Below are 27,885 nucleotides of genomic sequence, written 5' to 3' on the forward strand. Positions count from 1 at the left end.
TTTTTCCCCCTTATTGGAGGCTTTTTTTTCTTTTTGGTCTAAATCTTTTGGGAGCATAAACTTTAGAACAAGTATCTATTATATTAATTTTAAAAATACATCTATGTAAAAGAATTGCAGCATGTCTGGAAGACAGCGCAAAACATTTTATATTAGATTTGTCAGAGGGAAATCATTATATTTTTTGCACATCTCACCCTTGTAGGCATCACATCAAATAGCAATCAAGATGTGCGAAGATGTGCATGTGAATTTTAAAGTCTTTTCCCCAAGTACCAATCCTAATCTAGGAAAAAAACACGGTTACCTTGTTGCAAACATCGCTCTCAGGGATGAGAAAGTTGCTGCATCTTCTTTCAAAGCCTTCAGTTCATTTCTAAGTTTTGTCATCGTTTCAGTCACCATTGCTTTTTCATTTTCATATTTGTTCTTGAGATTAGCGAGTGCCACTTCCGCTGTCTAAGGCAGAAAAATCAGAGGGCTTACAATTTTCATATCAGGAAAACCCATCACACATTCCTTCATGCTGGCCTATTAGTTTCTTTTGTAAGTGGAAAGTGAACCTGATTTGGTTACATTTTACGTAAACAAATACATGTCTTTTGGGACACAGGGCAGTTTCTCTCTTATGTCAAAACATGATTTGAATCCATCATGTAGTTAAATTGCCCTAGAAATGCGCCGTGGACAAGAGTCAGTATCAGAAGCCAAGGGAAGGACAGCAGTTCAGTAAATATTTAATGCAGATTATTCAGAGTGTGGGACTTTCAGATACGAAGGGAGTCAGAATGAGACTTTATGCCAGAAGGGTTTTATCAAGACGAGGTGAAGAAGTACAGCTTCCAACCGAAATACGACAGAACTCAAATTTTCTTCTGTCACCTATATTCTGTGGGCCTGAAACGTATAGAATAAAAGACACGAGCCACTGCAATTTATAATAAATGACAAATTAGAAATCCATATTGCATGTTTAAGGAAAAGAACTGACAAAGAAACGATTATTCCCTAAGTCTTTATACACTTCTTCAAAACAATGAATTACAGTCACACTTAATTCCTTACAGTCTCTATAAAAGCAGAGATTCCAAAATGCTGAATGAATTAAAATATTTTTTGAATTTGTGATTTGGGCATGTCTGAAGTGCTTGGAATTAAGAGTGTTTCAAATTGAGAACTAGCCTGACACACAACAGGACGTAAAAAAAAATTTTGACATGAAATGAATGTATATTTAGGGACTGCCCGTATGATACATCACACACGGCGCACATACCGAAGCCAAATGGAAACACACCGTTTTTTACAAACTTAACTCCAGCTTTTCGGTGTGTAAAAATATTCAGTACTTATGAAAAAGTCCATCGCTAATGGGACTTCTCAGGAAGATAACCCTGGGTTTTGACATTTCTTTTTGTGCTTCAACCTCTATAGGGATAAAGATTTTTTTTTAAATAAAACAATGTTGGGATAGGTTTGTTTGTTATGCTTTGATTCCAAAGTAGTTTCTTAGTAGTTCTGACTGAATTTCAATTCAGATTAAAATGAGAAGTTCCCCATAAAATACTTAAGCATGTACTGTAGTACTAAGAACTCAGTGGAATCTTCAGAAATATTATAGATTCAGAAAATTATCCAGAATGCAGAAATTTACCTGGGAAAAATGCAGTTGCTTAATTTAAAAAAAATATATAGACACACATTCATTTAGAACAGGGAGTTAAGTTTAAATTATAAAAAAGCAGATGTAACAAATTTGTAAGCATGTGGAGCCACACAGCCAGTTTCTAAGGGGAGGAGAGAGGGAATGACAGAAGAGCAAGATCTGATGAAGAAGGACAAACATCTACTATTTGTGAGAAATGTCCCAAAGTACTTCGCTGTATAGATCTGTTGTCCACAGATTGTACAAAGCTTTTTCAGAATTAAGAAGTTCTAAGTACCTATAACCCATTAGATTTGCTGACGTCTGCATGTGCCACCACCTCCACACTCCCGAAGTCGACTTTCTAAAGAAAAAGTCTTGTTTCCAGTCACGAAGATCTTCACAACCATTCCCTGAATATATCATCCTGTTCTGTGTCTGTCTACCTACTGGAAAACAACCCCTTATCCTTTAAAAACAAACTCAAGTATAGTTGCTTCTGTGAGGTTTTTCTCTACCTCCTCTAGGAAACATCAGTTACTTGCTCTGCAATGTTCCCATAACTTGGATTACAGCGCGTATATCAAACTGTATTATCTGTGTCAGTTTCTATTCTAACATTCCCACTAGGGTGTGGAGCCTCTTGCAAGGGAGCGACTATGCATTAGGTCTTCTTTGAATCATTAGCATCTAGCACAGTTTAGTACACACACTAAAGGTGTATTTAATTAAGATGGTATTTCATAAACAATTGCTGTTTTATCAGAAGACACTATGCCTATAGAAAAATCCTAACATACATCAGAACATTCACAGAGAATGCAGAATGCCTATTTTAAAATAGGAAAATTACCTTTTTCCACTTCTGTGACAGAATCATTATGTTAACCTTAATAATGAACACTTCACAAGGTCTAAATATAAGGGATGTCACCTGCAGATAACTGAAGTCACAGATGGCACAGAGGATCACAGCAATAGACCAACATCACTAAAATGTGGACACATGGCTAGAAATGTGTTCTCATTTAATTTACTGAGACCCTGAGGGCTACGATGTTAATGTAATGCACACAGGACCACAAACCACTGTGAAAATGAAACTCCAGCCAGGAATGCTTTGTGCTGCTCTGAATCCGATGGCCTGCTGACGCCTCTCCAGCGCACCCCATGATCCATCCTGCCCTAAAAATAGTTACAGGCATGTGCCGAACTCCTCCTAGATTACTAGTCACCCATTTTCGCGTCCCTACTTACTACCTGCTGTTGGGAGCCGGGGCTATGTCCCTTCCCCCACGTCTGAACGCAGCGTGGGAAAGCACAAGCTTGAGAGCAACCGGTGCAGTCCTTGGAAGTTATCTGCTCACAAAAACATATCTTGTCCTTGAAAATGAGCCAAGACTCCTCGCTCTGAAAATAGGGAGACCTTGAGGATGTGTGAAAACACCTCCCCGCCAGCGCCACCTAAGGTCCAATTATCTCCTGACCCACCCCTTACTTGCTACTTGTATAAATTGAGCCTGTAAACAATAAACTTTGCCAGCTTGATCAGACACCCTGTCTTGCTGGTCGTTCTTTGTGTCCCTTGCTTGTTCATTTCTGCAGGCGTCTCCGGCTACACTCCACGTTAATCCCGCGGGTCGGGACAACCTGCCATGACATACGTAATCAACGAAGCCTGTTCACATATTAGTCTTGCTTGGCTGGTCAGCCATGCTCATCTATACTTCTGTCAATTAGGCATCTGAACACTTTTATAGATCAAGGGTTTCTGGGTTGTGAATATTTAACTTTTAGGAAGAAGTCAAAAAAGTTATTTGAATGGCTTGACCAGGAATACCCAGGATATTATGCCCTTGATAAAGGCTGTCTAAGCCTTATCTAATATGGGACTGGTTATTTGGGACCACTCTACATGACTTGGGTCTTCGGATTGAAGCAGAATTTATGGTAACAAATTATTTCATTTTTGACCTCCAACTGGAGTCAGATCACTCACAAAATATTTATTCACCCTAATCTTTTCTGTTTTCCGGAAGTAATGGCACAAAATAAGGTCCTGTTTTGCCCTTAGATTTATACAGAACACGTGTATAGTGGGAACACTATGACTTCTGGTGGCAGAGGCCTCCAGATTGTATCAATGGACTGATGGGAGCAGAAGGTACGGAAGCTGGAAAGCTGCGGTGAAGACGGCTTAACAACGGCACGGTTCCCCCAGACAAGGGCACATGGGGAGAGGGCCTCTCGATCTGAAACGGACTCCCTCTCTCCAACACTGGCACCACCTCCATCTGCAGGAAGATACCGACTACTTGTCTTTATGAACATCCTTTATTCGCATACTTTGAAGGCTTACTTTCCAGAGGAACTAAATAGATTGACAGCATTTTTCTGCCTCTATTTCGTAGCACTCCCACCCAGGTAAGGCTCGAGGGTGGAAAACAAATTCAGTTATCAAGGAGCTCTAGGAATTAGACAGGGGTCATGTTGGCGGATTCCTATTTACTTTCAAAAGACAAGATCTATGGTTAGGAAAATGCCTCTACGTCTTACGCTCTGACCTACGTGCATTAACATCCCAACTGAACCTCAGTCTTGGATATGTGGTCACTGGCAGAGCTAGTGCACATTCTCTCTCTCTCTCTCTCTCTCTTTCTCTCTCTCTCTCCATGTTCATTTGCTATAGCTGCCTGCCAGGGTGTCTTTCTTGCTGTAGCTCCCTGGTGGAAGCTGCCACGCCAGCCTGTTCTGCCCTCCATCTCCTGTCCCCACACTCAGTGACTGATGGGCTCCAGCTAAGTACACCAGAACGGCCTTTCTACCTCTGCAGCTCCATCTTCTCCTTTATTGCTGCATTAACTTTTTCCCCTCTACCTTCACCCTAGTGGGGCACAGCTACCTCCAAGTTCACCTGTTCACTCACTTATGTAACTATCACAGTCTGACCAGGATGCAGTGTGTTCACACCTCTGCTGACCAGGAATCTGACTCCCTTCCTGAAGGCAGTGGACACTCACAAACACTAAGGGACAAACTAGTGGACAAAGCGCTGGCTCGCGTGCCGTCAGTAGGATGTGCTCACCTGTTTGTTAGCCTTCAGCACCGCCCTCAGGGTGGCGATCTGCTCGCGTTTGGTGCTCAGCAGGGACTTCAGCTTGAGGATCTCTTCCATTAAGGCCTCCTTGTCTTTGTCGATCATGGGGGCCAGCTCCCGTGCGGCCGCTCTCTGACGAGACAGCTGCAAGGACCGGTCCACAGCTTTCTGCAGATGCTTAATCTGGTCCCGGATAATGGCATTAAGGTTGTAGATATTCATTGGCTCTTTGCGGATGTCACTTGTATCTAATACTGGAGATGACGGCGGGGCAGTAATAACAGGAGAGATGGTGGGGGTCTTGGTTGGACTTGGTTCTTTGCTGGCCTCTGTGTTTTCTTTGGAAACTGGTTCGGATGAGGTCCTTGTTTCTACTGGGGATGACATGCCCCGCCTGGCTAACCGTGGGGACACAAGTCCCCGGGGATCCTCCGGCCCTTTCAGGCTGCCGCTGCGGGTGACCCTGCTTTGCCTGTAGTAGTCCAGCATGACCCTGTTGGGGGTTTCGTTATTGCACAGGCATACGTGGTGGTAAAGCTGAGCCAGCTCCTCACTAAACGTCACCAACTCATCCTGAGCTGTATTAAGGGTGTTGTGGTTCTCGTTGGCTATGCCGGTCATCTTTTGCAGCTCCTTCTCCATGTGGGCCATCTTCTCCCCACTCTCCTTGGTGCTCTTCTCAAGGCTTGTAACCTGTTCGTCATACATCTGGATCTTACTCTCATACTTAGCCTTCTCTTCGGTATGATTTTCTACAGATTTATTGTATTTCTCCTTTAAGGCCTTGATTTCAGCCTTCAGATCGATCACCTCAGTCACTGCCACCCTGTATTTGCACTCAAGGATCTCTAAGCCATGGATGTCCACCTCATAGTCATGAGCCTCCCCCCCTGAGTCCCGGCCCTTCTCCCCGTCCAGCTCGGCCTTGAGCTCTTTGCTGCTCTGAAGGCCCCTCATGGCATTGACGTGCTCCGTGAGCCGGTGCACACGCTCGTGCTGCTCTGTCAGCGCCCCCTTGGTGTGTTCCAGCTGCGTCTGCGACTCCTGGAGATTGGCCAGGAGAATCGCCTTTTCCCGCTCGACCTGCAATGGCAACAGAAAGTCTCTGAGTGACTTCAGGGCAACGCCAACAATGTGCTTGATCCATTCACAGTCGGCATGTACACGCTTAAAATAATTGCAGGAGAGCCCAGGTCTCCAATATTTCATGTTAAACTGGAGAATGTTTTCTTAAGTCAGCAGTTCGGGTAAGTCAATCAATATAAAATACATCATTCTAAAAATTATGCTATGCATACTTACCCATCCAAATTTTCATGCATTATACATACACTCATGAAACTTGAATGTTACTCAAATAATCTAATTTTTATCTTTTAACACCCTGCAGAAAATGTAACATGACTTCAAGAGATAGTATGGACACTGTCTTTATTCTGAGAGCCTCACAGTACATCCGTACCTTAGTTCACAGGGGGTAAGCGACTGTCTCAAGGTACCTATGAATAATCCTTTTCTTTCCAGAACTCAACCCAAAATCGGGTTTAAAACTTAAGGCTTTAACTTACTAAACAATGATTGAGAACATTAACCATCCTCTTAAAACAAATATTTAATCCCCAAAATAGACATACTAAATTTGATCATTTCAATATAAAAGTCAGAGAATATACTTTAGGGCTAAAAGAACAACTTGAAAATCAATTCCTTCAGCCCAAAAAGGAATTCTAAAAATTAGCAATGAATCTGAATAATGTGACAGTTTTGTTATTATACAGGTGGTATTATGGCACACTGAAAAACATTTAGGTCTCAATATAAAATACTGTTTCAATAAATATAAGTATATAAGAAATTGTAAGCTGAGAATTAAAAAAACATTTTCTGTCCTTCCATGTGGGCAATCACCACTATGAATTAAGTTTTTACATTGCTTATAAAGGAAATACGGTTCTCAATAAGCAAATAATTTTAACATTTTGAAGCACTATGTAGGAGGTATCATATCCTCCTGCATTGCTTTTTCTTTTCTTCTTGTTTTTTAAAATAACCCATCATGAGATCTGCTGTAGGGATAATGGATCGATGTTGAATGTTTTTACATCTTCAAAGAAATGATCAATTCAATCTTTCAAACTTTCCTAGATCAGACATTCTATACCTCCAAACTTCTAAATACTTAGGAGCCAAGTAAAATTATTATTATAATAACATAATCAATATAACCTGTTAAAATATAATATAATTAAAATATAATTAGTATTTTATTTAACCAGCATATTACTTTAGATCTCTTCTTTCCTTCCTTCCTCCCTTGATATCATCCATATAATTATCATGTGCAGACAGTCTTCACTTGGCAAAGTTCTAATATGCATGAATTTAAGTAATTGTAGTTTAGTTAAAACAAAGTCCCTCCAAAACAGTCCAAATTTCAATATCCAGTGAACTATGAGCAATGTGTGAAGTACAAACACTGCTGCTTCAATCTACAATATCACTATATAGTAACACCATGACGAGTGACCAATCACATCACTTCATTCAAAGTTTGCCAGGGATTGGCCACTATGTATCTCTTACTCAGTTCAGTTCACTCAGACACAAAGGGTGTGTAGTTGTGTTATCTTCTCATCTCCTAGGGATAAATCCACATAATGTACGCAAGAGTTGTAGGTGGATGACATTGGTGCTGTTGGAAGGATTTTAGGTATGCAGCCAAGGCAACTTGGTGAAGGAGAACGTACCGGCATAAATGAAAAAAGTAGTTGTTACAAAAAGAATGACTCTATCCTAGAGGATGTGTGTGACCTAGGCCCTCAGACCTCTTTTCAGACACTGAAAGTGCAAAAGATAAAACATTGGAAGCCAATCCACACTTAGAAAGGAATACAACTATTCACCAAGGCACAGGAAAGATTCTTCTTAGTATCCTAAGTTATATGATGAGAGGAAAGCAAGCTCAAACCACTCTTGGTAAGTTTTTTTTTGGGGGGGGGGGTACGTTGAGGGTTAAATTTTTATTTGAAAAGCTTGTAATACTTCAATATTCTGTAAAAAGTAATTTCTCTAGTTTTTTGGAGGGTGGTCAAATTTTAACTTCAAAGGTAAGTTTTTTTACAAAGAAAACTTTTACTATGTTTCTTATTTTTAGACTACAGTGTACTAGGTAGTTGTACTGTTTTTTTCATTTCTCTATACATTTATGACCAAGAGAGTTTTTTATATTCTGACAGTTTTTGAAGATCAAAGAACTGTCATTTTCTACATTAATTATTAAGTTTGTTTTGCATGGTTTCAGCTTGCAGAAGAGTATTTATGGCCCCATGATATAAAAAGCAAAGACTGCCTATAAAATATAGTCATGTATATTTAAAATAAAAATAAGTTTTGTTATTTTAAATTATGTAGAGGCTTATAGATTGTAGTTTTCATTTTATGACATAGTGCTTGCCCATTATGACAGGCATGCAATCCATCAGTTATATATCATGGCTACAGAAACCAAAATAGAAAACTTTTGAAAGGAAAAGCTTTTAAAGTAAAAATTGGACCAGAACAAAATGTACTGACTATGTCTCAAGCTTGTTTTAGAGGCAAAAGCGTTACGATGAATGAGGTAATGCCATTGGGAGAGTTTCTGATCCGTGCTCTGCCAGCTTCGACTTAAAATATTTTCTAAGCTCAAAAGGGTAAGTCCGTCAGTTTCTTAATGATCGTGGCTCCAGAAAACATCAAATACAACATGTCTCTCTTGTGTAAGTATGATGCGCATCAGACTGATTTCCACACTAAATACATTTCTGGTGGAATCAACTGAATACAAAATGATATCCAGATTGTATACATATACTATACACACACACACATAGACGTATATTTTCCATATGTGTGTATTTTTTCCAGACAGTTAAGGATGTTCTGCACCACCTCCTCCCAAAAAAAGATAAGTTGTGGATAATTTTGTACAAATCCACCAATGTATTTTCACTCAGCTATTGAAATCTGGAGTAAGTTAAATTATATTTGGATTTCTGAGAACAGTGGTTAAACTGTTTAAGATACACTTTGCTTTGAATTAATAAATGCAAAGCATTTTAAAGATTAAAATTGCTTATTTTAAGTGTACTGTGTTAATTTCTATTTGTGAAGAATTTATCCAAGACAGACTTGCTCAGCTCATCAGAATCTTCTATAGTGACTAAGAATAGTTGCCTTATTTCTTTCCTACAATCTTCATCTTCTACCTGGAACCGAAGATTTTATTTTTCCAAGTAGAGCTGGTTGTTTTGCCAGAAAACCTGAATGCTGAATTTGTAAACTCTTTAGTCTTGTATAATTATACAGCATATGTTAACTATTAATTACTATTGTTGCAATTATGTCCCATGGATATTTTTTAATTCACTGAACATTTACCTTTTAAATAAACACATTTACACGTATTGAGTACTCATTTGTGGAGGAATGAAAGAAAAGATGAATCAGAATTTGCACATTCATTTTAGGACTTTTATAGGAAAAGAGGTCAAAGTTGTTTGATAAACTATCAGTTTTCACGAAGTCTATCCTGGTCATTTGACTCAATGTGGCATGTGCGTGATTGGTGTGACTCTTGTAATGGTCTGCATAGTATCAATATGTACCAAAGAACTCAATTTGTTTTCCTCTGCTTGAAGTGAAGCACTTGTGGCGATGCATGGCTGTGCCCGGACAGATGAGGACTGTGAAAGAAGATCAACCTAGAATTAAGAAACACCAGCTGAGGGAATCCAGCAGTTGCAAAAGAAGGGAGTATATTTTGGAGAGTGTGGTGACAAGTCTCTCTCTTTCTCATGCACACACACACATGCAGAGGTCAGTCACTGGACAGTCTCCAAAGAATAGAAGAGGAAGGACCCTCTTCAGCTCATTCTATGAGGCTGGTATTACTCTGATACTAAAACCAGACAAAGATACTACAAAAAAAACTACAGACCAGTAACTCTTATGAACATAGACACAAACATTTTAAACAAAATACTAGCAAACTGAACCCAACAATATAAAAAGGATTATACAACATGACCAAGTGGGCTTTATCCTAGGATAAATGCAGTGTTGATTTAATATCTCCAAATCAATAATACACTGTATTAATGGAATACAGGACAAAAAATAGAACACAGGACAAAATCTCAGTATATGCAGAAAAAAGCTTTTTGTAAATTCAATGAACTTTCATGGTGAAAATAGTCAATAATCTAGAAACAGAAGAGAACTTCCTCAACCTGATAAAGGGTATCTACGGAACACCCAGAGCTACCTTCTTAATGACAAAAGCTTTCCTTCTAGGATCAGGAACAAGACAAGGATGATTGCTCCTGCCACTTTTATTCAGTGTTGTACTGGAAATGCCAGCCAGGGTGACTAGGCTATGATCAAAGGCAAATAATAAGTGTTGGTGAGGATGTGGAGAAATCAGAACCCTCACATACTGCTGGTAGAGATGTAAAATGGTGCAGCTGCTTTGAAAACTGTCTTGTGGTTCCTCAGAAGTGAAACAAAGAGTTACCATATAACCCAGCAATTCCACTCCTAGGTACATATGCCCAAGAGAATTAAAATGTATGTACACATAAAAATATATACATGAATGTTAATAATAGCATTATTCATAGTAGCCAAAAAGCAGAAACAACTCAAATGTCCATCTCTGATAAATGGATAAATAAAATGTGGTATATCCATACAAAGGAATACTACTTGGCAATTAAAAAGGAACGAAGTACTAATATATGTTACAACATGGATGAACCTCACACGTTATGCTAAGTCACAAAAAAAACCCTCATATTTTATGATTCATTTATGCAGAATGTTCAGAATAGGCAAATCTATTGAGACAGAAAGTAGATTAGTTGCCTAGGGTTGGTGTGGCTTCTAATGGGAACATTGCTTCTTTAATGAAAATATTCTAAAATTGACTGTGCTGGTAGCTGCAGAACTCTGAGAATATACTAAAAACTGTTGAATTATAGCCTTGAAATGAGTGGACTATATGGTATATGAATTATATCTCCATAAAGCTGTTCTATAAAAAAACTATATAAACTCTCCCCTTATTGAGATTATAGGAGTTTTTTATGTTTACTGATTACATGGTAGAAAAAGTAAGTCTTCTGGGAAATGTGTTTGCCTATAAAGCTCATAAAGTCTATATTAGTTTAACAACTTAACTTGTAAACTTTGTCCTCGGAAACTGTATTTGTCACTTTAAATTTTAAAAACCAGGAACTGACTTATCTTGTTTTAATTAATTTCTCCTGGTAAATACTCTCTAAGTCTTTAGTAAGTACAGATAATATTTTATTTGTTTGGCTCTTTCTCTCTGTGTAGCAACTCCACTGACTAGGTTTTTGACTTTCAACAAATGATAACATATTTGTGCCTCCGTTTCCCTATCTGTAAAATGGGGACAATAATACTATCTACCCCATATGACTGGTACAAGAGCCAACCAGTGAAGCAAATACATAAATTAATTTGAACTCTTATGGGACATGCAGCAAACTGACCATTTACCATTATAGAAAAATTTAAATTGTCTTTACTAGAGTAGATTTAAATACAATATGAATCTTTATTTCTTCCACATCTATGAGGATACAACAAAACATCAATTCCAGTTTTACAGAAATATTAGTTTTCTCACCTTACATATGAAACTAGATAGCCAGTGCGACACTGAAAAAAAAAAATCCAGTTTTCTCTTGCTTAGTCTGATGCTCTGTGATGTGAAGTTAAACAGAAGCTACTTAGAAAAGCAGAAACTTTAGCTCAAACACAGAGACCCCTTTAAATAGATTAAGTAATTTAGTTACTTTTCCAGACAGGATCAACTGATTTTCATTCTAGTAAAACTAATTAAGGTACTTGATTGTCACTGGAAAATGTCAATTATAATCTATTTGAAATCACTGGGCTTTGAGCGCATACAACTCTAGGAGGTACTATTTAAATTGGGTAATTTTTATATTTGCTGTATTATTACCATTTCCCAGTAGATGGCAGTATGATATCTTGCGGAAGGGGGAACCTACATTTTTTTCCTCTCCTAATTTCAACAAAGTTATTGTAGAGACTCGGCACGGGGCTAATTTATTACCTTCTCCTTTATAAATGCACCTCAGAGAAGTGAGGCAACCCAGCCAAGGTCCCTGATATGCAAGGCAGGAAAGGATTTTTTTCTTTTGAGAACCAGGTTGAGTAACTACCCATGAATAGGAAAACATGACTTACATGCACAGGTGGAGCCTTGTAGCATAAGACCAACAGGCTTTGGCCAGGGTATGCTGTTTTCAAAACGTCTTTTTAATTCCAAGACATAAAATCTTAACAGCTGTATTTTCCCTGGTATGGTGTTCTACCCCTGTGGGTACCCCTCTATGTCTCATAGTCTCAACATTAAGAGCAGGTGTTCAGTATGCAGGCACACAGCTTTCTCTATGACGCAGCACTGCGGACCCAGGCCAAAAGAAGTCCTCAGAGACAAGGGGACTGTGGAAATGCAGACTGGCACGGCCAGTAAGTGAGGTGTACAAAATTGAGAGCTGCCTGACAGAACAGTAATGGGTATATGATCACCACCATTTCAAAGTCCAAAGCGGCTTTAGAGAAAAGTGCTACCGTAACTCGCTGGGTGGCCATATTCAGACAGCCCCAAATTCCCTGAGCAGCAATACTGTACCTGACTGATGTGAGGTCTTGTATGGCTCTCATTTTCTTCCTCTTAGTGTGAATACTCACATGCTTTACTACAGAAATGTTATTATTTTCTCATTTAGTTCTGCACCTGACCCAGCTGGGGAGGTCACAATGTATATGGTGTATGCTGCATACTACCTTCCTACGTTCTGAACATTCCATTTTGACACACATCAGCCCCCAAGCATGTCAGGGGGCTAGATTTAAAGTGCATTGTGTTGCCTGCTCCCCAGCACGTCCAGAACAGTGGTACTGACACACACTATATGCTGCCAGGTGCATAAGTACTGATGTCTATCAGAATTGCCATATTACTTCCAAACCTCATTAACATCAAAGCCAAATGCAATAACTTCTATGCAACGTATCCTGTAATGTGTTTATAATTTGTTTATTTATGTAAATCAAACCCAAGGGGATGCATAGCTAAGGAAAAACTCAGATTATAAACAAATGATGCATGAGAAGATATATTCTGCTATCCTTGTACTCAACAGTTTGAATGAAATATATTCCTAAAGAAAATTAGTAAGCTTTTTTAAAAAATGCTGAATACAGGAAGATGGTCACATGGCAAGTAAAGATGGTTACTTTACTTTGAAACAAACCAGAAGTTCTTGTTCCTGTGAGGCTCTAAGCTATACAGCCCTTCCTGTGTTGAGGTAGCTAAGTTTTCACAACTAAATCTGGAGCAAACGCTGGTATATGAGGCCCTGCTGTGTCCCTCTACATTATGACAAACTATCAACATTAATGAAGCGCTGATAAAAGATCTGAGGATACACAGCTCTACGGTACACCGAGGGAGGGTTTCTCCAGCCAAGCTTTTCTCACTCTCCCTTCTGCTAAATGAACATCCCTTTTTAGACCTTCTCACATTCAGACTTAACTTTACTTGTCTGTCTTCCTACCAGAAACCCCGTTAGTCCCTTCTGAGATGATCCTCGAGCTAACTGTCCAACAGTAAGTTACTAATAGGAAAGAAAGCGAAATAAACTGAGTGCTCGAGAAATTAAAGGCACTATGGGAGCTGAAATAGTGATAACAGTTCACGATTACTGAGCATTTACAGCATGCCCAGCCCTGTTCTAAGAAGTCTACACACAGACCCTATGACACTCTAAGGAAGAACCTGTTAGGTATCCCCATTTTACAGGAGAGTAAGGTGCTATCCCTGAGAAGGATTCTTGACTAGCAGTTGACCCTTGAAGCATTTGCAATGTGTGGGCGCTTTGGGTCACCACAGACTAAAGAGATGTAACTGGCATTTAGTGGGTCGGGACCAGAGATGCTACACCTCCTGTCAATCACCAGGTAGTCTCAGACAGGGAGCAACTGTCCCACCCCAAATGCAAATGACATTCCCACTGAGCACCACTCACTTGCTGAGAACTTGCCTCCCCCATTCTTTTTATTAAACTACTCGTCACTTTTAGATTTTTGTATGAGTCCTGATTACATTTAGGATTAAATCTGAGGACAGCTCTGACATTCCGCCAATAGATGACTAGGTTGAAAACGGTTGAGCTGTTTTGTGCATAAAAGTCCCTCTTCCTAATATCTTCCACACCGCCACCACTGTAAGAACAAACAAAAAGCGTCAACACAACTAACTTTTTATCCTGAAGCCACTAATATGATAGTTTAAGAAAAACTGCATATTTCTATTTCAAGAAAAACTTGAAATAGGGCACAAATTCTTATAAATACATCCGTCATGTAAAATTTTTTCCACGAGGAATTGTTTTCTATGTACCCAGCTGCATTAGTGTAATCTGAGTGAAATGACATAGGAATGTATGACCTACTCAAAACTGGACTTTGCCGTCAGGTACAACAAGTCTGTATGAAATTCACTTTCTCCCAGGGGCCATGGCCTCTTGACTCCAACGAAACCCTGTGAAAACGAATTCTCTTTTCACATCCAAAAGCACTGGGCAGGCAGCGTGCAGGCCATGGTAATCCTTGATGCAGTGGTAAAAACAAACCTATTAATAAATTAACTTCATTGGTTGTCTGGTGTCTTATTTCTTTCCACTAATTTCATTTTTCAGTCCTCGTTTCTGTAGAGGCAGAAAACTGTAAGCCCTGTTTGCTACAGAAATAAATGATTAACGGTCTGTAATTATCAGCTGGAAGCAAAGAACCTTGCAGGGATAACAGACTGAAGATTAAGTCTGGAAGTGAATCACCTAACAAGCATTGAACCCGCTTCCTGGTTCAGCAGATGCGGTGAGGCCCATATTTGCAGGACTAAGAAGCCCCGGGGTGATGGAGATGGTGGTGGTGGCCCTCAGACAACATTTCCAGGGGCACAGGATTGCACGTGGCAGGGAGGCAGGACTCTAAACTAGACAGCCAGTTTGCAAGGAGATACGCCTAAAGGCCAGAACTCTTCACAAGATATTTGATTTGAAGATGCCTAATATTTAAGGCCCTGCTCATGCTGGAATGGGAACTCCTTAGTTTCAGATTTATACCTGTTCTGTATTTCTAGTCTTATGGTATTCCGGCTAGTCTGTACATATGAAGTCCTCCACATCTTAAAAGTATTTCTGTGAAGTGTAACCATTATTCCTGAAGCTATACATACTGTTACTAAGGATGAAAAAATACATTTTTCTGCCACTTGACTTGAACCTAAAAGTTTTGAATTCTTCTCTCAGTCAGAAATGCTTCGAGATGCTGGTTTGTCTCCCTTTCCACCTGATTGCAACCCAATTTGTGGCTCTGAGAGATACATTTCTTAACGTGATGCAAATGAGAGATTTCTCAGCATCTCTTCTGTCATGTCTTCCTAAAATGCTGTACTTTCAAAGTCACTCGTTGAAGAAGCAATATTTTAAAAAATCACCTAGAGGATAAGAAATCCCTGACACACATGCATCTCTAAGAAATGCACTCAGCCTATAAAAGTTCTTACCTGCATGAGCTGCTGCTTCAATTTCTGTATTTCTGAAATGTTCAGCTCACTGAATAAGTCGGAAACAGGGTGCAGAGGCTCCCCCTTCCTCAGCGTGGGGGTGCGGTAGTCCCCACTCAGTTTCCCGAGGGGCCCATGGAGATGGCCGTTCATCTTGTCGTCATTGTTCGGCTGGCCCCCGTCCTCGGCAAACTTGAGCCCCTCCACCGAGATGCTGAGGTGGTTGTCGCTGAGGGTCATGTACTGGGACAGCTCCTTCCTCAGGGTGTTCTTGTGCTCCCGTTCGTTTTTCAGGGTCTCGAGGGCTTCCTCCAGCTGGTGCTCGGCGATCTCTTTCAACCGGATGGCGTCTTCCAACTGGCTGTTCAGCAGCACCGTCTCCTCCTCAAATCGCTTGATTTCATGCTTTAAGCCTTCGTATTCCACCTGAAGCATACAGGAGAGAGAAGATTCATAGAACTAAAATTTGGGTCTTACAAAACTGCCATTGAACACTCCGGTGGACCAAATTATTTAAAAAATTAAAACATTAGTCCATAAAGTAAATCGAAGTTACACACAGTATATACACCCTTAAAGTAACACAGGGTGGCTTTTTAATCATATATACATATGACATATACGTATATAATCATGCATGTCATATATATTTAATATATGTCAAACCATGTATATATAATTAAAATTCTTAACAGATATGAAAAGTGTCTGTTTTAGGATTTCTTTTGTGGGATCTGGTGGGCAAAAGGGGGCACCATTTGCCCAATAAATGAGGAATTTTAAAAAAAGTTTATCAGAATATTCACAACCAAGAGTTTATCATCACTATTACTTTGTCCCATATAATTATTAACAATGAGGAAATTATCATACGCAGAGATAAACTACTTTAAAGATTACAAGAAAATAATCTCAGTAACATATATTTGAGAGGAAGATAAGTCAGCAAAGAAAAATTTAACATGTTTAAGGATAAAATCTGGAGAAATGGTATCAAATACTCAATATTTAAAAATACATATATATGTAGTTATCAATGTAATATTCTTTTAATTATAATCAAATAAGAGCCTGCTCATACACCCTCGTGGTCACGAAAGTCCAAGGTGAAGAGATCTCTACTCTAACCCAACATGCCTTCCTGGGGGCTTTTCCATGGCACTCATCAATCACATGACACTTTCTAATAGTATTTTATTTCTACAACTACACTGTAATCTCCTTACAAGAGGAAATACTTTTTATGCACCTACTAGATGTCCCACCCAGCGTGTCAGTGTTCCTTCCCAGTGCTTCAGCAGAGTTCTGTTCTTTAATACGTACTGCTGAATGACAAAATAAAGCAGAAAAAGTAATATAATAATCATGAAATTATTTATCAATATAAACTATTTGTTTAGTTTAAAATTTATTTTAGTATTTATATTAGTTTAAACTTGTATTTTAAGAAGGATTTTAAGAATCAAGGAACAGGGATCACAGACCATTATCACTTTCATGTATCTCTATCCTCACACCTCTTTGTTCTAACCTTGCAAGGGTTAAAATAAGAGTTTCTGATGTAAGTTTAGGATGTCAGTTTGGCTGGTGTTACAGAGACCTAAATAAGAGTGACTTAGTGGAGATAGAAGTTTACTTCTCTTTCTGTTCAGGCAGATTCATTCACTCCACTCGCTCAAATGCGGCTCAGGCTCCTAACAACCCCCCAACAGTTCCATGTTTCTCTGCTTTGGCAAAGACCGTGTCCTGGACAAACCCCTTCATCATTCTTCAGGACCCAAGTCAAGAATGCGGTCCCCAGTCTGCAGTCTTTGCTGACCCACTCAGGCAAACGGCTCACTCCTTTCCGCAGCCGTCACTGGTAGGCCCCACACAGCCAGAGCCCCAGCTAAGGGAAGGCGCCAAGAAGCAAAGCAAGAAGGCATTTAAACACCTGTTGTGTGACATTTTACAGGCAGCATCAAAGGAGCCACCATGAGAGAAAGTACTGACTTTGCCGGACCTCCTTATAGCGACTTCATAGTTTAGTACCTCTTTTATTTTTAACTTTTATTTACCATGAGGGTTGGGGATGGGTACCATAATCTGTTCAGGCTCCAGGAACTCTAAAGATCTGAATCTTGCCCTGTATTGCCAAATCTAACACATAGTTTTAATATGCAACTAGACTTTTTGAAAGTACATGGCTTCATAGACAGAAACACCTGAAATAATGGTTAAATGAAATCAAACCGAATCGAATATGTTCCCTATGTTCCCTTATGATACAATTCCCTGATACAGAAATACATCCCTGAGGGAAATGTTCTTCATAACAGAAGTATACTTAATTATTAATTTTAATAAGGGCTTCAATGCTTAGATAACAATTTCTGAGTGCCTTAGTTCAATATGTGAGATATTAGGAATATAGCATTTATTATTTCTCTCCTCCTCTCATCACTTACATCCCTAAAAATTGAAACACAATTTCCTGCCCTATGTTAGGTAATATCGGAAAAAGGCAAATTATCCTGTCCCTCTGTTAACCAGTACTGGGACTAGGCATGAAATAATTTAGCTGCTTTTGAGAAATACTTGCTCCTAGAAGATGAGACCCAACTAAAATAGTTTCCTCAAGACTCATGTCAAAACCCTAATTTTGCTGTGTCTCCCAATTCAAAGTTATTATGTCATAAACTCCATCGATCCCAGTTTCCCACCATGCAAAACCCAGTTGAGCTCCTAAGATCCTATGAACACCTTTTTCCTAAATCTCCCATTCTGAGACAGTACCAAGGCTCTGCCAAGGTGGTCTCTGACTGCAAGAGGCCTAATAAACTGTTTCGCCTCATCAATGGAGTTTCTGGTGGTCTGTTGGGGAACTGACAGTCGACTTCACATGTCTTTATAGCTGCTGCTTTTTCCTATATGTCTTCCAGATACTTCAGTTTTCAAAAGTATAAAGGTATAAAATGTATTTACAAGATGGGGACTGACTTTATTTTGGACATAGGACCAAATTAGCACATGGGGATGTGGCTGAAGTTTTCAGACTTAATTCTTTGATGTTCCCATACATTTCACATTTAGAATGACAAATAAGTTTGTTTGGTTAATTATAATCATCTTAAATTTGTTTCCTTTCTATGTTGAAGACTGAATAGAAGACAAAGAAAAAAACAGCATTCCTTCAACACATGTTTATTTAATGCCTTCTATGGGCCAGGTTCTGTTCCAGAAGCTCTATCATAATAGAAGGAGATGGAAAATACACTAATATATAGGGAGTAAGATGTGAAAGTTACACAACAATTATTTAGAAAATAATCAATAAACAGATAAAAAAAAATGAAACTTCAGAAGGAAAGAATCTTCTAATTCTTTGAACCAAGCATTTTGTAATGCTAGTTTCGAGATACATCCAACCAGGCTGGAAGAGCCTGCTTAGTATGGGGAGCTTCAGTACAAAGCAAACGTCAGAACAGTTTTGAGGCTGAAAGCCTGCCATTGTCATTTCTTGAAAAACATCTGTGGCATTTGTCCATAGAATACTGTACTTTCTATTTAATTAGAAAGAGAGTGTATGATGGATGCTAACTAATAAAGGCCAATAGTAGGAGAAAAAAAAAATTATTTCCTTAATTGGGGGAGACTTGATACTCCCATTTGTCTGGGAAAAAACCCAAATGGCCCTTTGTATGGAAAATGATTGCAAATTAATTAATTAGACACTTAATTGAGAAAGTTACCATACTGCACCTACAAAATAAAATTAAAGAATTGTACACATTTTCTTGTTTGTTTCTTCAGACTTCTGGGTTAAGCGTCTGATTCCCAGGCTTCAATTACTGGCGGAAGGCAAGGGTGAGCGGTATCAGCCCTCGGACTGAGCGCTTCAAGCCCCGCAGCTGCGGCGTCTGGGCCAAGGGTCGCTGGCAGGACTCCTCGGCGGGCTGGCAGGAACACCTAAGGGCGCCTGCAGGGAGGGGCCAGGACAGATGTGTGTGGCGCTCCTGCCCTGCGGGGAAAGGGGGCGTTTGCGGGGATCAGGAGGAAGGGCCGCTTTAAGTATCTGCACCCCGAGTAAATTCCTGTCAGGTCCCCTACAGTCTTCATCAGTGACCAAACACACCTCCAACAAAAAAATGCCTTCTTCTTTTAAGAAATTTCTGAGAAACATATTTTTAAAAGTTTGCCTGCATCTAATTTTCTCCAGGCTGTGCTCCTTGGTTCCAACCGAACCAGGACCCGGATGGGCACGGAGGGCCAGCCCTCCGCACACACACAGGGAAGGAAGGCAGGAAGACCACGGGGCTCTCCTGGAAGCGCTGTCGCTGGCCTCACCCCGCTGCATGCCTTCGTGGAGGTCTTGTACCCAAGACTCCAAAGCCGGGGAGCAGTGACAATGTCAGAAATCAAGTTTCAGTGGCGCCAGTACATGGGGTTTTCTCCTCCTGGGGACCTTTCTTCCCCCTTCCATATTATCTCAAAGCCAATGATAGCTTCAGATGGAGATACCAGCTTGAGCATAAAGCAGAGTAAAAGCTTACCACTGGGCGGGCCTCTAAGAGTACTGAGGACAAGAATCTCACCCCACAGATTCTTACATCTCTCCAGCCGTAGCACAGTGCCCGGCACACAGTTGGTGACCTGACTTGCTAGGTTGTGGTATCATTTAGAATAGAGGTTGTAGTTGAGGAACTGCCTAAAAAAGACCTTGAACATCCAATTCACCTTTACTTAAATATTTGATAGAACCATATTCATAAATAGATTCGGGAATGCTATTCCTAATAACTATAACAAAGCACAATACAAACCAATTAGGAAAACTCGGCAGTTCAGCTATCTAAACCTAGCTACCAAAAAATTACTTAGATGTCCACAAGCAATGTTTACAGTCAGGTTACAGCTGAAAAAAAGATACCAGGCATTTTCTTTTTCACATAATTTTGTTCTTATTGCAGTATATTTATAATCCCTTCCCCTACATGATTTGAAAGCCATTTACAGAGACAGGGAGGGAGGTAGGGGAGGGAATGATTTTAGGGAGACCTTGAGCTTGTAGCACAAAACAAGTTTATAGACCCAGGCCTTCAGTGAGAAGTTGTTAGGTAAAACTAATACATTTGACTTACTCCTAAACTAAGTTAACATAGAGCTAAAGGATAAACTAAAATTCTTCTTCTCCAATAAAGCTTTATTGTAAATTACACTACTTCTAGGTTTCCTTCTAAATATTAGCTGAAACAGGAGTGGTGGGAAATTTCAGCACATAAATATTGTAGGGAGATCAAGGCAAATTTTGTTAGTTCCCTCCTAAGAAATAGAAAGAAGACTTATCTTAGTGGTCAGAAGATGTGCATCCACCTGGAATGTAACCAAAAAAGCCTTACCTGGTTCTGCTTTAACGTGGACACAAGTTTCTGCAACGTGATATTTTCTTCTTCCAGTTCTGTGTAGTCCTGGAGGAGGCGGGCCTCCCGGAATTTGTATTCTCGGATTTCATCCTTCATCCGTATTCGCTGCAGCTCCACCATCTCGTTGTTCTGAAACAATAGAAAAAACAGTCAGTACAAAAATGTCTGATTCTAGATCTTAAGAAAGGTAGGTCAAGTCTTTGTAGTTAAACATAATAAAAATGCCTCATGAAGTGCAACCACTAATGTGTTTCTTTTTGAACGACAATTTAGCAACATCTGTCCAAACTTTAAAAGAACATACATACAAACCAGCAGTTCTACATCTGAAAATCAAATCTATGTCTAAAAAAAAAATTGGTGAGAATGTTTAATATCTTGACCTGGGTGATGACTAGGAGTGTATCCACATGTCAGAATTCATCAAGCTGTATACCAAGATTTGTGCGTTTTATTATATGCACCTCAATATTAAAAAAATAATAAAATTCTTCACATTAGAAATTTTTTAACTGAGTAAAAATCATTCTGAATCATGTCTTCACAGAGGTAAATAAAAAGAAAAATAAATCCATGTAGATCTACACAAAGAAGCAGAAACAGCCTACATGTTTGGTATTTGGGAAAGACGAAACAAATTACCATGCCACCACTAAGTGGAGCATCATAAAATTATTAAAAACAATGAGTTTATGCACTAAAAGATAGCAATATATTAGAAAATGTAAAAGAAAATATAGATTAGTACTCATACAATATGAGCTTCCCATACACTGGGAGTGGGGCAAAGTCAGGGGGCTGGGGGTCCCTCTACAAGTTCCACAATCTTCCCAGTGAGCCATATGGTGTGATCCTGCCTCTGTCCAGCCACTCTGCTAGCAGTCACTCGGCTCTGGCCACAGATTCCCTTCTGCTGATCCCCCACCACACAGGGCTTGTAGCTTGCTCCCACCTTGAGGCTCTTGCATCCCCCCCAGAGAACTTCCTCTCTCCAGATTGGGGGATCTTAACCTCATTTCTGCCATGGCCCTCTTTGACAACATGGTACTATCAGTGAACTCATCTCAGAGTATTTTTAAGGACAGTGTAAGGGTCAGACCTTGCCACCCCATGGGGTATTGCTTTAAATCCCTAAATTTTAGAGTGATTAACCAGTAATATATAACTCATATAATAATACATGTGCTTCTTTATTAACACAATGTATAATCAGATCTACTGGCAGATCTATGAAATGACATCAAAGCAAGGATATTCCAAAATAGCTGCAAGAACTAAGATGTGATAGGAAAATATTGATCACAGGTAATAAGTTCTAATACTACTGGGCTTTGTTGCCTATATTCAAATGGAAGAAAAGCCTAGGTCTGAGTTGGGTGAAAATGGACATGTCATTATTTTTCCCACCCAAGTTTCCATCAAGTCCCCTGAAGTCTATCCATAACAGAGTCCCAGGACCCAGGTTAAGAAGCTCTTCTGATCCCTGTCATTCTGCTCTCAGTTCAAATGTCATCTCCTGGGGGCGGCCTTTCCAGAATAGCTGATGTAAGACAGCAACCCTGGCCCAGCTCAGCATCCCCCTGTATGATTTACTTTTCAGATCAGCATTTAGCACACAGTAGGCACTCACAAAATCACTGGTGGAAGAATAACACTAATCATTACCTGAAATTAGTTACTTAATTTTTACACATTTTTCATTTATTAAATTTCTTTTTTCATCTGAATATAAGAAACTTTTTCTGTGCTGTTCATCGATGTGTCCCTAAAATGCAGCAAATTTTAGGCCCTTATAAGCATGGAATGAACAACAAAATAGGGATACAAATAAAAAAAAAATTCTAAAAAAAAGATCATTTCATGGATGGTGGCTTTCAGTCTTGTGAATAGCAGACTTTGAAATAAAATATTCTGAAATCTGTGAAATAATTAGACTTCTTATAATTCTTCACTTTACAGTCCAGTGACTTAGAGGCAGAAACACTGCTTCGTTCCCTGCTCTTTGGACAATACTCTGGGCATAAATGCTCAATGAGTATAAAATGAAAAATAGTAGAGTTTGGCTATAAATCCAAATTACAATATTTCATTAAATTATTTAATTTTTCAAAAACATGAAACCTTAGTAGTTTCTTGAAAGGTCTACCATTAACTGAGTAATATATATTTATTTAGTTTTCTTTATCTATCTGTATAAACATATGAGGAAACCTGGTAAACTGGATGCCAGTCATTTATATAAAATTATAAAGAAAAATGTGAAGATCTATGGGGCTCTGTAAAATGTGAACATACACATTGTAAAAAAGGTAATGACCAGAAACCTAGCTTGTATACACTGGAAATTAACCATAAAATCTTACATAGTAAGACAGTAAATGTCAAAGAAATTTAAGACCATGGCAAAGCTAATGAGGATCACTAATAAATAACTCATAAAACAGCTAATGAAAACTCCTGATGCTAATTAAGAAGGAAGCGCTTGGCTGGGCGACTGGTTAAGCTGAAGGGCTCACTAACAATAAAACAGACCCCAGGCCCAGAGGAAGAAAATTGGTCTTATTATTTTGCTAGAAATCCTTGTTTTTTGAACTGCCATAGATTCAAGTCCACGGGCAATGTTCTTTGCTCCCATAATAAATTGAAAAGATGGCTACTGTTTTTTGTGCCACTTATTGTATGTCTATCTCCTACATACATGTATCTCCTATTTTCTTCTTCCTGGGATAAGATGGGGCTGAGCTCTACAAGCACCCCCATCAAGAATATCGAGAGTGAAAGAAGTAAAGCAGGAGCAAAGGGGAGAGAACGGCACCACCCAGAAATGCTTGAACCTTTTCCCTCCAGAGACCTGAGCCCCTGCTCCAGCTCAGGGGGGAGGGATTAACCTGAAATGCCTGGGGGTAGACTATCCTATCTTTTGCATTGGTATAGCAGCATTCCTAGGGTTTTATTTCAATTATCCTTAAAAGGATTTCTTTATGTGGGAGTAATAAATTCCCTTTGCTATTGGCAAGGAGTAAGACAATATAAACACTTGTTACTATATAAAGAGTAATGTAAAAAAAAATAATGCCTTCTAGTTATACAGCTCTACATCTTTTATAGATTAATTATATTCATTATATTAGATTTTTGTTGTGTTTTGTTTTGTTTTAAATTGAAGTATCATTGATGTACAATCTTATATTGGTTTCAAGTATACAACAGAATGGTTCAGCAGTTCCCCATATTTTTAAATCCTTACCCCCACTAGTGCGGTTGGTTACCTTCTGTCAGCATAAGAAGATGTTACAGCATCATTGACTATATTCTCCATGCTGTACTACCATCCCCACGTCCAACCTTTATTATGACTGAGAATTTTTGTGCCCTTTTATCCCTTCCCACCTACCCACTCCTCCCCTCCCCCAGGACCAGTCACTTCTCAGTATCTATCAGTCTACTGCTATTTGCCACATTAGATCTTTAATAACAGCTTGTGTGAGGTGGGTGACAGATCCCCCAGTTTACTCATCTGTAAATGGGGATCCCAATATCTAACCCTGTCTGGTAATCATGGGAATTGGATGATGTAACCTGGGGGAAACGGGCAGAGATGCCAGGGACAGGTAATTCCCATAACACAATGGAACACGTGCTCTCACGGGGCTTCACACCAAAACGCTGGGCAATCAACTACTCCCGGGCGAGGAGGGAAAGCTTTATAAAGGAAATTACATTTGAGCAGAAACTTGAAAGACAAGTACAGTCAACTAACTGGGTAAAGAGCAGAACAGACTTTCCAGCCAGAGGTAAACTTCTGAACCAAAGCAAGTCATATCTGTACTGAAGGCTGTGCTAAAGTAAAATGCCCAATGGTCAGACTGGGCCCCTCCTCAGCGCACCAGCACAGCCACAGCACAGACCAAGAGTAATACAGGAAAAACTGGGAAATGGCTAATTAATTTCAGCTTAAGTCTATGTTTGGTGTTAATTCATACAATGAAATGTTAAATGACAGACTCGTGTCACTGAGCTACGGGGAAGTGGGAAGCACCACCGTGTTCTCAGCGCTTGAGAGCCGGTGGCTGTGGTTTCGGAAGGGGCGCAGCCGGCTGTGGCTGGAGAGAAGTCACTTGAGATGATCTTGCAGGAAATTCTTTGTTAAACAAAGGAATTCAGGGAACCCTCAAGGTCTTTTAAGCAAAGCAGCCCTGTAATCAGAGCCCGGAGGGTGGACTTTCAGAAGAAAGTCACAGAGAACAAGCGAGCAGCTGCTCCCAAGTCCAAAGCCAGAGAAGATGAGGAAGAACGTGGAGGAACATCTTAGAATGAATCAATGTGCTTATTGATAGATAATAAATTTAAAAAATAAGAAGAGGAGAGTACAAAACAATGACCTAATAAGGACAAAAAGTACCTAAACAGAATTGTAAGGAAAAAGAGATTTTACACTAAAGTGCATGTGGGAGTTAATGATACATCTTATAAATAATTATAAGTAGGATTAATTTAGACAGTCAAACCAGGCACTTCTGGATCTGTGAGTGGAGTAAAGGAAAAGAGCCCCTCTGGTCCAAGTGGAGAAGTACGGAGAGGGGGAAGGACGGGACGGGGTCCCCATTCTCACTTCCCGCACAGACCGAGTGCAGGGGGGACCCGAGCATCAGTCGTTCCTCAGCGGGCCCCAGATTAACTCCTCTCCGGTCTGGGCGACGGGTGGGCGACGAGTTCTCCTGGCCTCTGCCCGCCAGGAATTCTCTGCCTCCGGGGCCACGCAGGCCTAACCTGGGTAGTTCAGAAAGTTTTGGGGGTGGGACAGAGAAGGACGAGGGCTGCTCACCGGCTTGCTGCCTGCACTGCCCCGGCTCTCCACGCTTGGCATGAGCACACACCCCCTCCATCCGGGGGTACCAGGGGTACAGGGCTCTGAGTCTCCCTTGCAAGGAAGGAATAATGGGACACTAGACAGATGCAGGGGATGGGCCCTGACCCCTCAGCTCCCCAAGCTTCCTGCTTCTCCCTCTTCCCACTAGCAGCCTCTCCTTCCCTCCCTGAGAATCTTGCCCCGTTTTCCCGTGGCAGGAAGGCTGGGGGGAAAGACAAGCAGGTGTGGCTCCTATCCCCGTTCTCCTTTTCACTGATTTCTTCCCATCTACTGGATACAGTTCAAAGATTGTCAATCCTGCCTTAAACAAACCTTGACCTTTAAACCAGTAGTTCTATTTCCATGGCGAGGACCACCCTCTCCTTACACCACAGTCCTCTCTAATGCATCGATGAGCACCGAACCTGCTCCTGTCAAAATCATGGGGGCCGTGCTCGCTGCCACCGGGTTGGGTGGCCACACCTGTGCTTCCTTCCGCAGCGTCTACCACGGCCTCCTTTCTGAAACTCTCTCTCCTGCTGGCTTCAGACCCATCTCAACTCTAAGCGCACCGGCTGCTGCTTTGCAGTCCCTCCCAACTCACTCGTCTCCTCTGCTCAGCCCCTAAGCGTTGAGTGTTCCAAATCTATACTGAGCCCGTCCTTTTCAACCTGCTCATTCTCCAAAGGCCACCTCATTCCGACCTCTGGCTTTAAATATGCTGACTGGCGAATCCCACCGGACTCCTGTGCGCCCCGACTCCTGCCCCGCTTTGACGAGTCCATCACATATCTTCGTCCCACGCACCCTCACTTTAGAGTGTTTGCATCAGTTGTCCCCTCTGCTGGGACTTGCCTCCTCTTAAGCGGTGCCCTGTCTCTTCATTCATTAGGATCTAGATCTAAATGTCAGCTCCGCAAGCAGGTTCCTCCGACCGCTCAAACTAGCCACCCAGTCACCCTCACATAACCTTCCGGTCTGAAAAGCAGTTATCATCCTGATTTACCTGCGTTTGCTTTGGGCCTGTCTTTCCCCGCACAAGATGTAAGAGCCGAGAGAGCAGGAGCTCTGCCGGTGACTGTTCATCACAGCACCCCAGGGCCCAGGAGACTGTGTCACCCGTGGTAGCTGTATCCCACAGCTCGGACTCACCACTTTCAGCCTGGACGGGACGGGTGATAACACGAAGGGACGGCTGGGAAGTCTTTCTTTGTAGGGGTGAGCATAGCTGGGCACAGCCAAAGAAGTATAGGTATGTTTCATACATATGAGTTTATATTCATAGATTGAAAAAAAAAAACCCCACACACTTATAAAGCAGGCCCCATGCAAAATTCTCCAGGGTTTAGATACCCTTGTTAGTGACACCCATTCCATGTGTTTTTATACTTTATTTCATCTTGGAAAATCTTCGGAAAATGTTTATTCCATCTTGGGAGAGATTTCCACTCAGAACAGGATTTGATAAACTCATCTACTATAGGTAAATATGGCTGACACAACCTGTTATGTTCCTCTCTTACGAATGGGTTCAATGAATGAGGGACAGAACCTCACACCTCTGCGATACCAGCCAATAACAAGCTGATGGAATCTTACTTTGTTGATGGACAGTGACTGTGAACAGGTATGTGGGGGGGACTTGGTAAAGGGGGGAACCTAGTAAACATAATGTCCTTCATGTAATTGTAGATTAATGATACCAAAAAAAAAATTAAAAAAAAAATAACAAGGTGATGGACATATAGGGATCTTCTAAAATCATAATAAGCCAAGACGTATTGCTCTATCAGGCAGGTATGTGGGGCACTGGGAGACTGAGGCGGCTTCCAAGTCTTTAGGAATGCTCTTAGTGAATGAGGTATCCAGAGGACCACAGAGTCAGCATCTCCAAATGCAATCCAGACTTAATAACTGGGCAATAACTAGGAAAAAAAAATAGGGCAAGTTTGAAATGTGGCTTGAAACAAAGATACTCAGCAAGAAAAAGAAAATATAAAGAGAATCGCCATGGTTGCCACAGAGTAGGGAGGAGGAAAGAGCTAGGGCTGCAGGAGAGCTTTCCCGTAGTGAGTTCAGTGCACGCTTGTTCTGTGACGGATTACTAGGAGCCACGCACACATGAGCTTGGGAAATACTAGGTTAAGTAAAATTACACCTGCATTTTTCTGCTTCTGGACTCCTCAGAGCCCTTAATATGCTAGTGAGCATTGAGACCTTGTA

General features: G+C 40.5%; 1 protein-coding gene across 11 annotated transcripts in view; it reads right to left on the bottom strand.

Moving 5' to 3' along the window:
* Positions 1-27,885, bottom strand: part of BICD1 (BICD cargo adaptor 1) — a 185,014-nt gene that overhangs the window by 41,901 nt on the left and 115,228 nt on the right. For 10 of the 11 annotated variants that reach the window (XM_073223768.1, XM_037010227.2, XM_073223765.1 and 7 more), the window contains exons 3-6: positions 20,790-20,942; positions 15,412-15,837; positions 4,731-5,825; positions 308-459 (exon numbers count right to left, since the gene is read on the bottom strand). In XM_073223768.1, the coding sequence (XP_073079869.1) occupies positions 308-459; positions 4,731-5,825; positions 15,412-15,837; positions 20,790-20,942 (1,826 nt within the window). Of the gene's footprint in view, positions 1-307; positions 460-4,730; positions 5,826-15,411; positions 15,838-18,586; positions 19,412-20,789; positions 20,943-27,885 lie in introns of those variants that run through there. The other variant, XM_073223773.1, reaches the window with a different exon arrangement.

Source organism: Manis javanica, chromosome 15 (genome assembly GCF_040802235.1).
Source record: "Manis javanica isolate MJ-LG chromosome 15, MJ_LKY, whole genome shotgun sequence".
Lineage (NCBI taxonomy): Eukaryota > Metazoa > Chordata > Mammalia > Pholidota > Manidae > Manis > Manis javanica.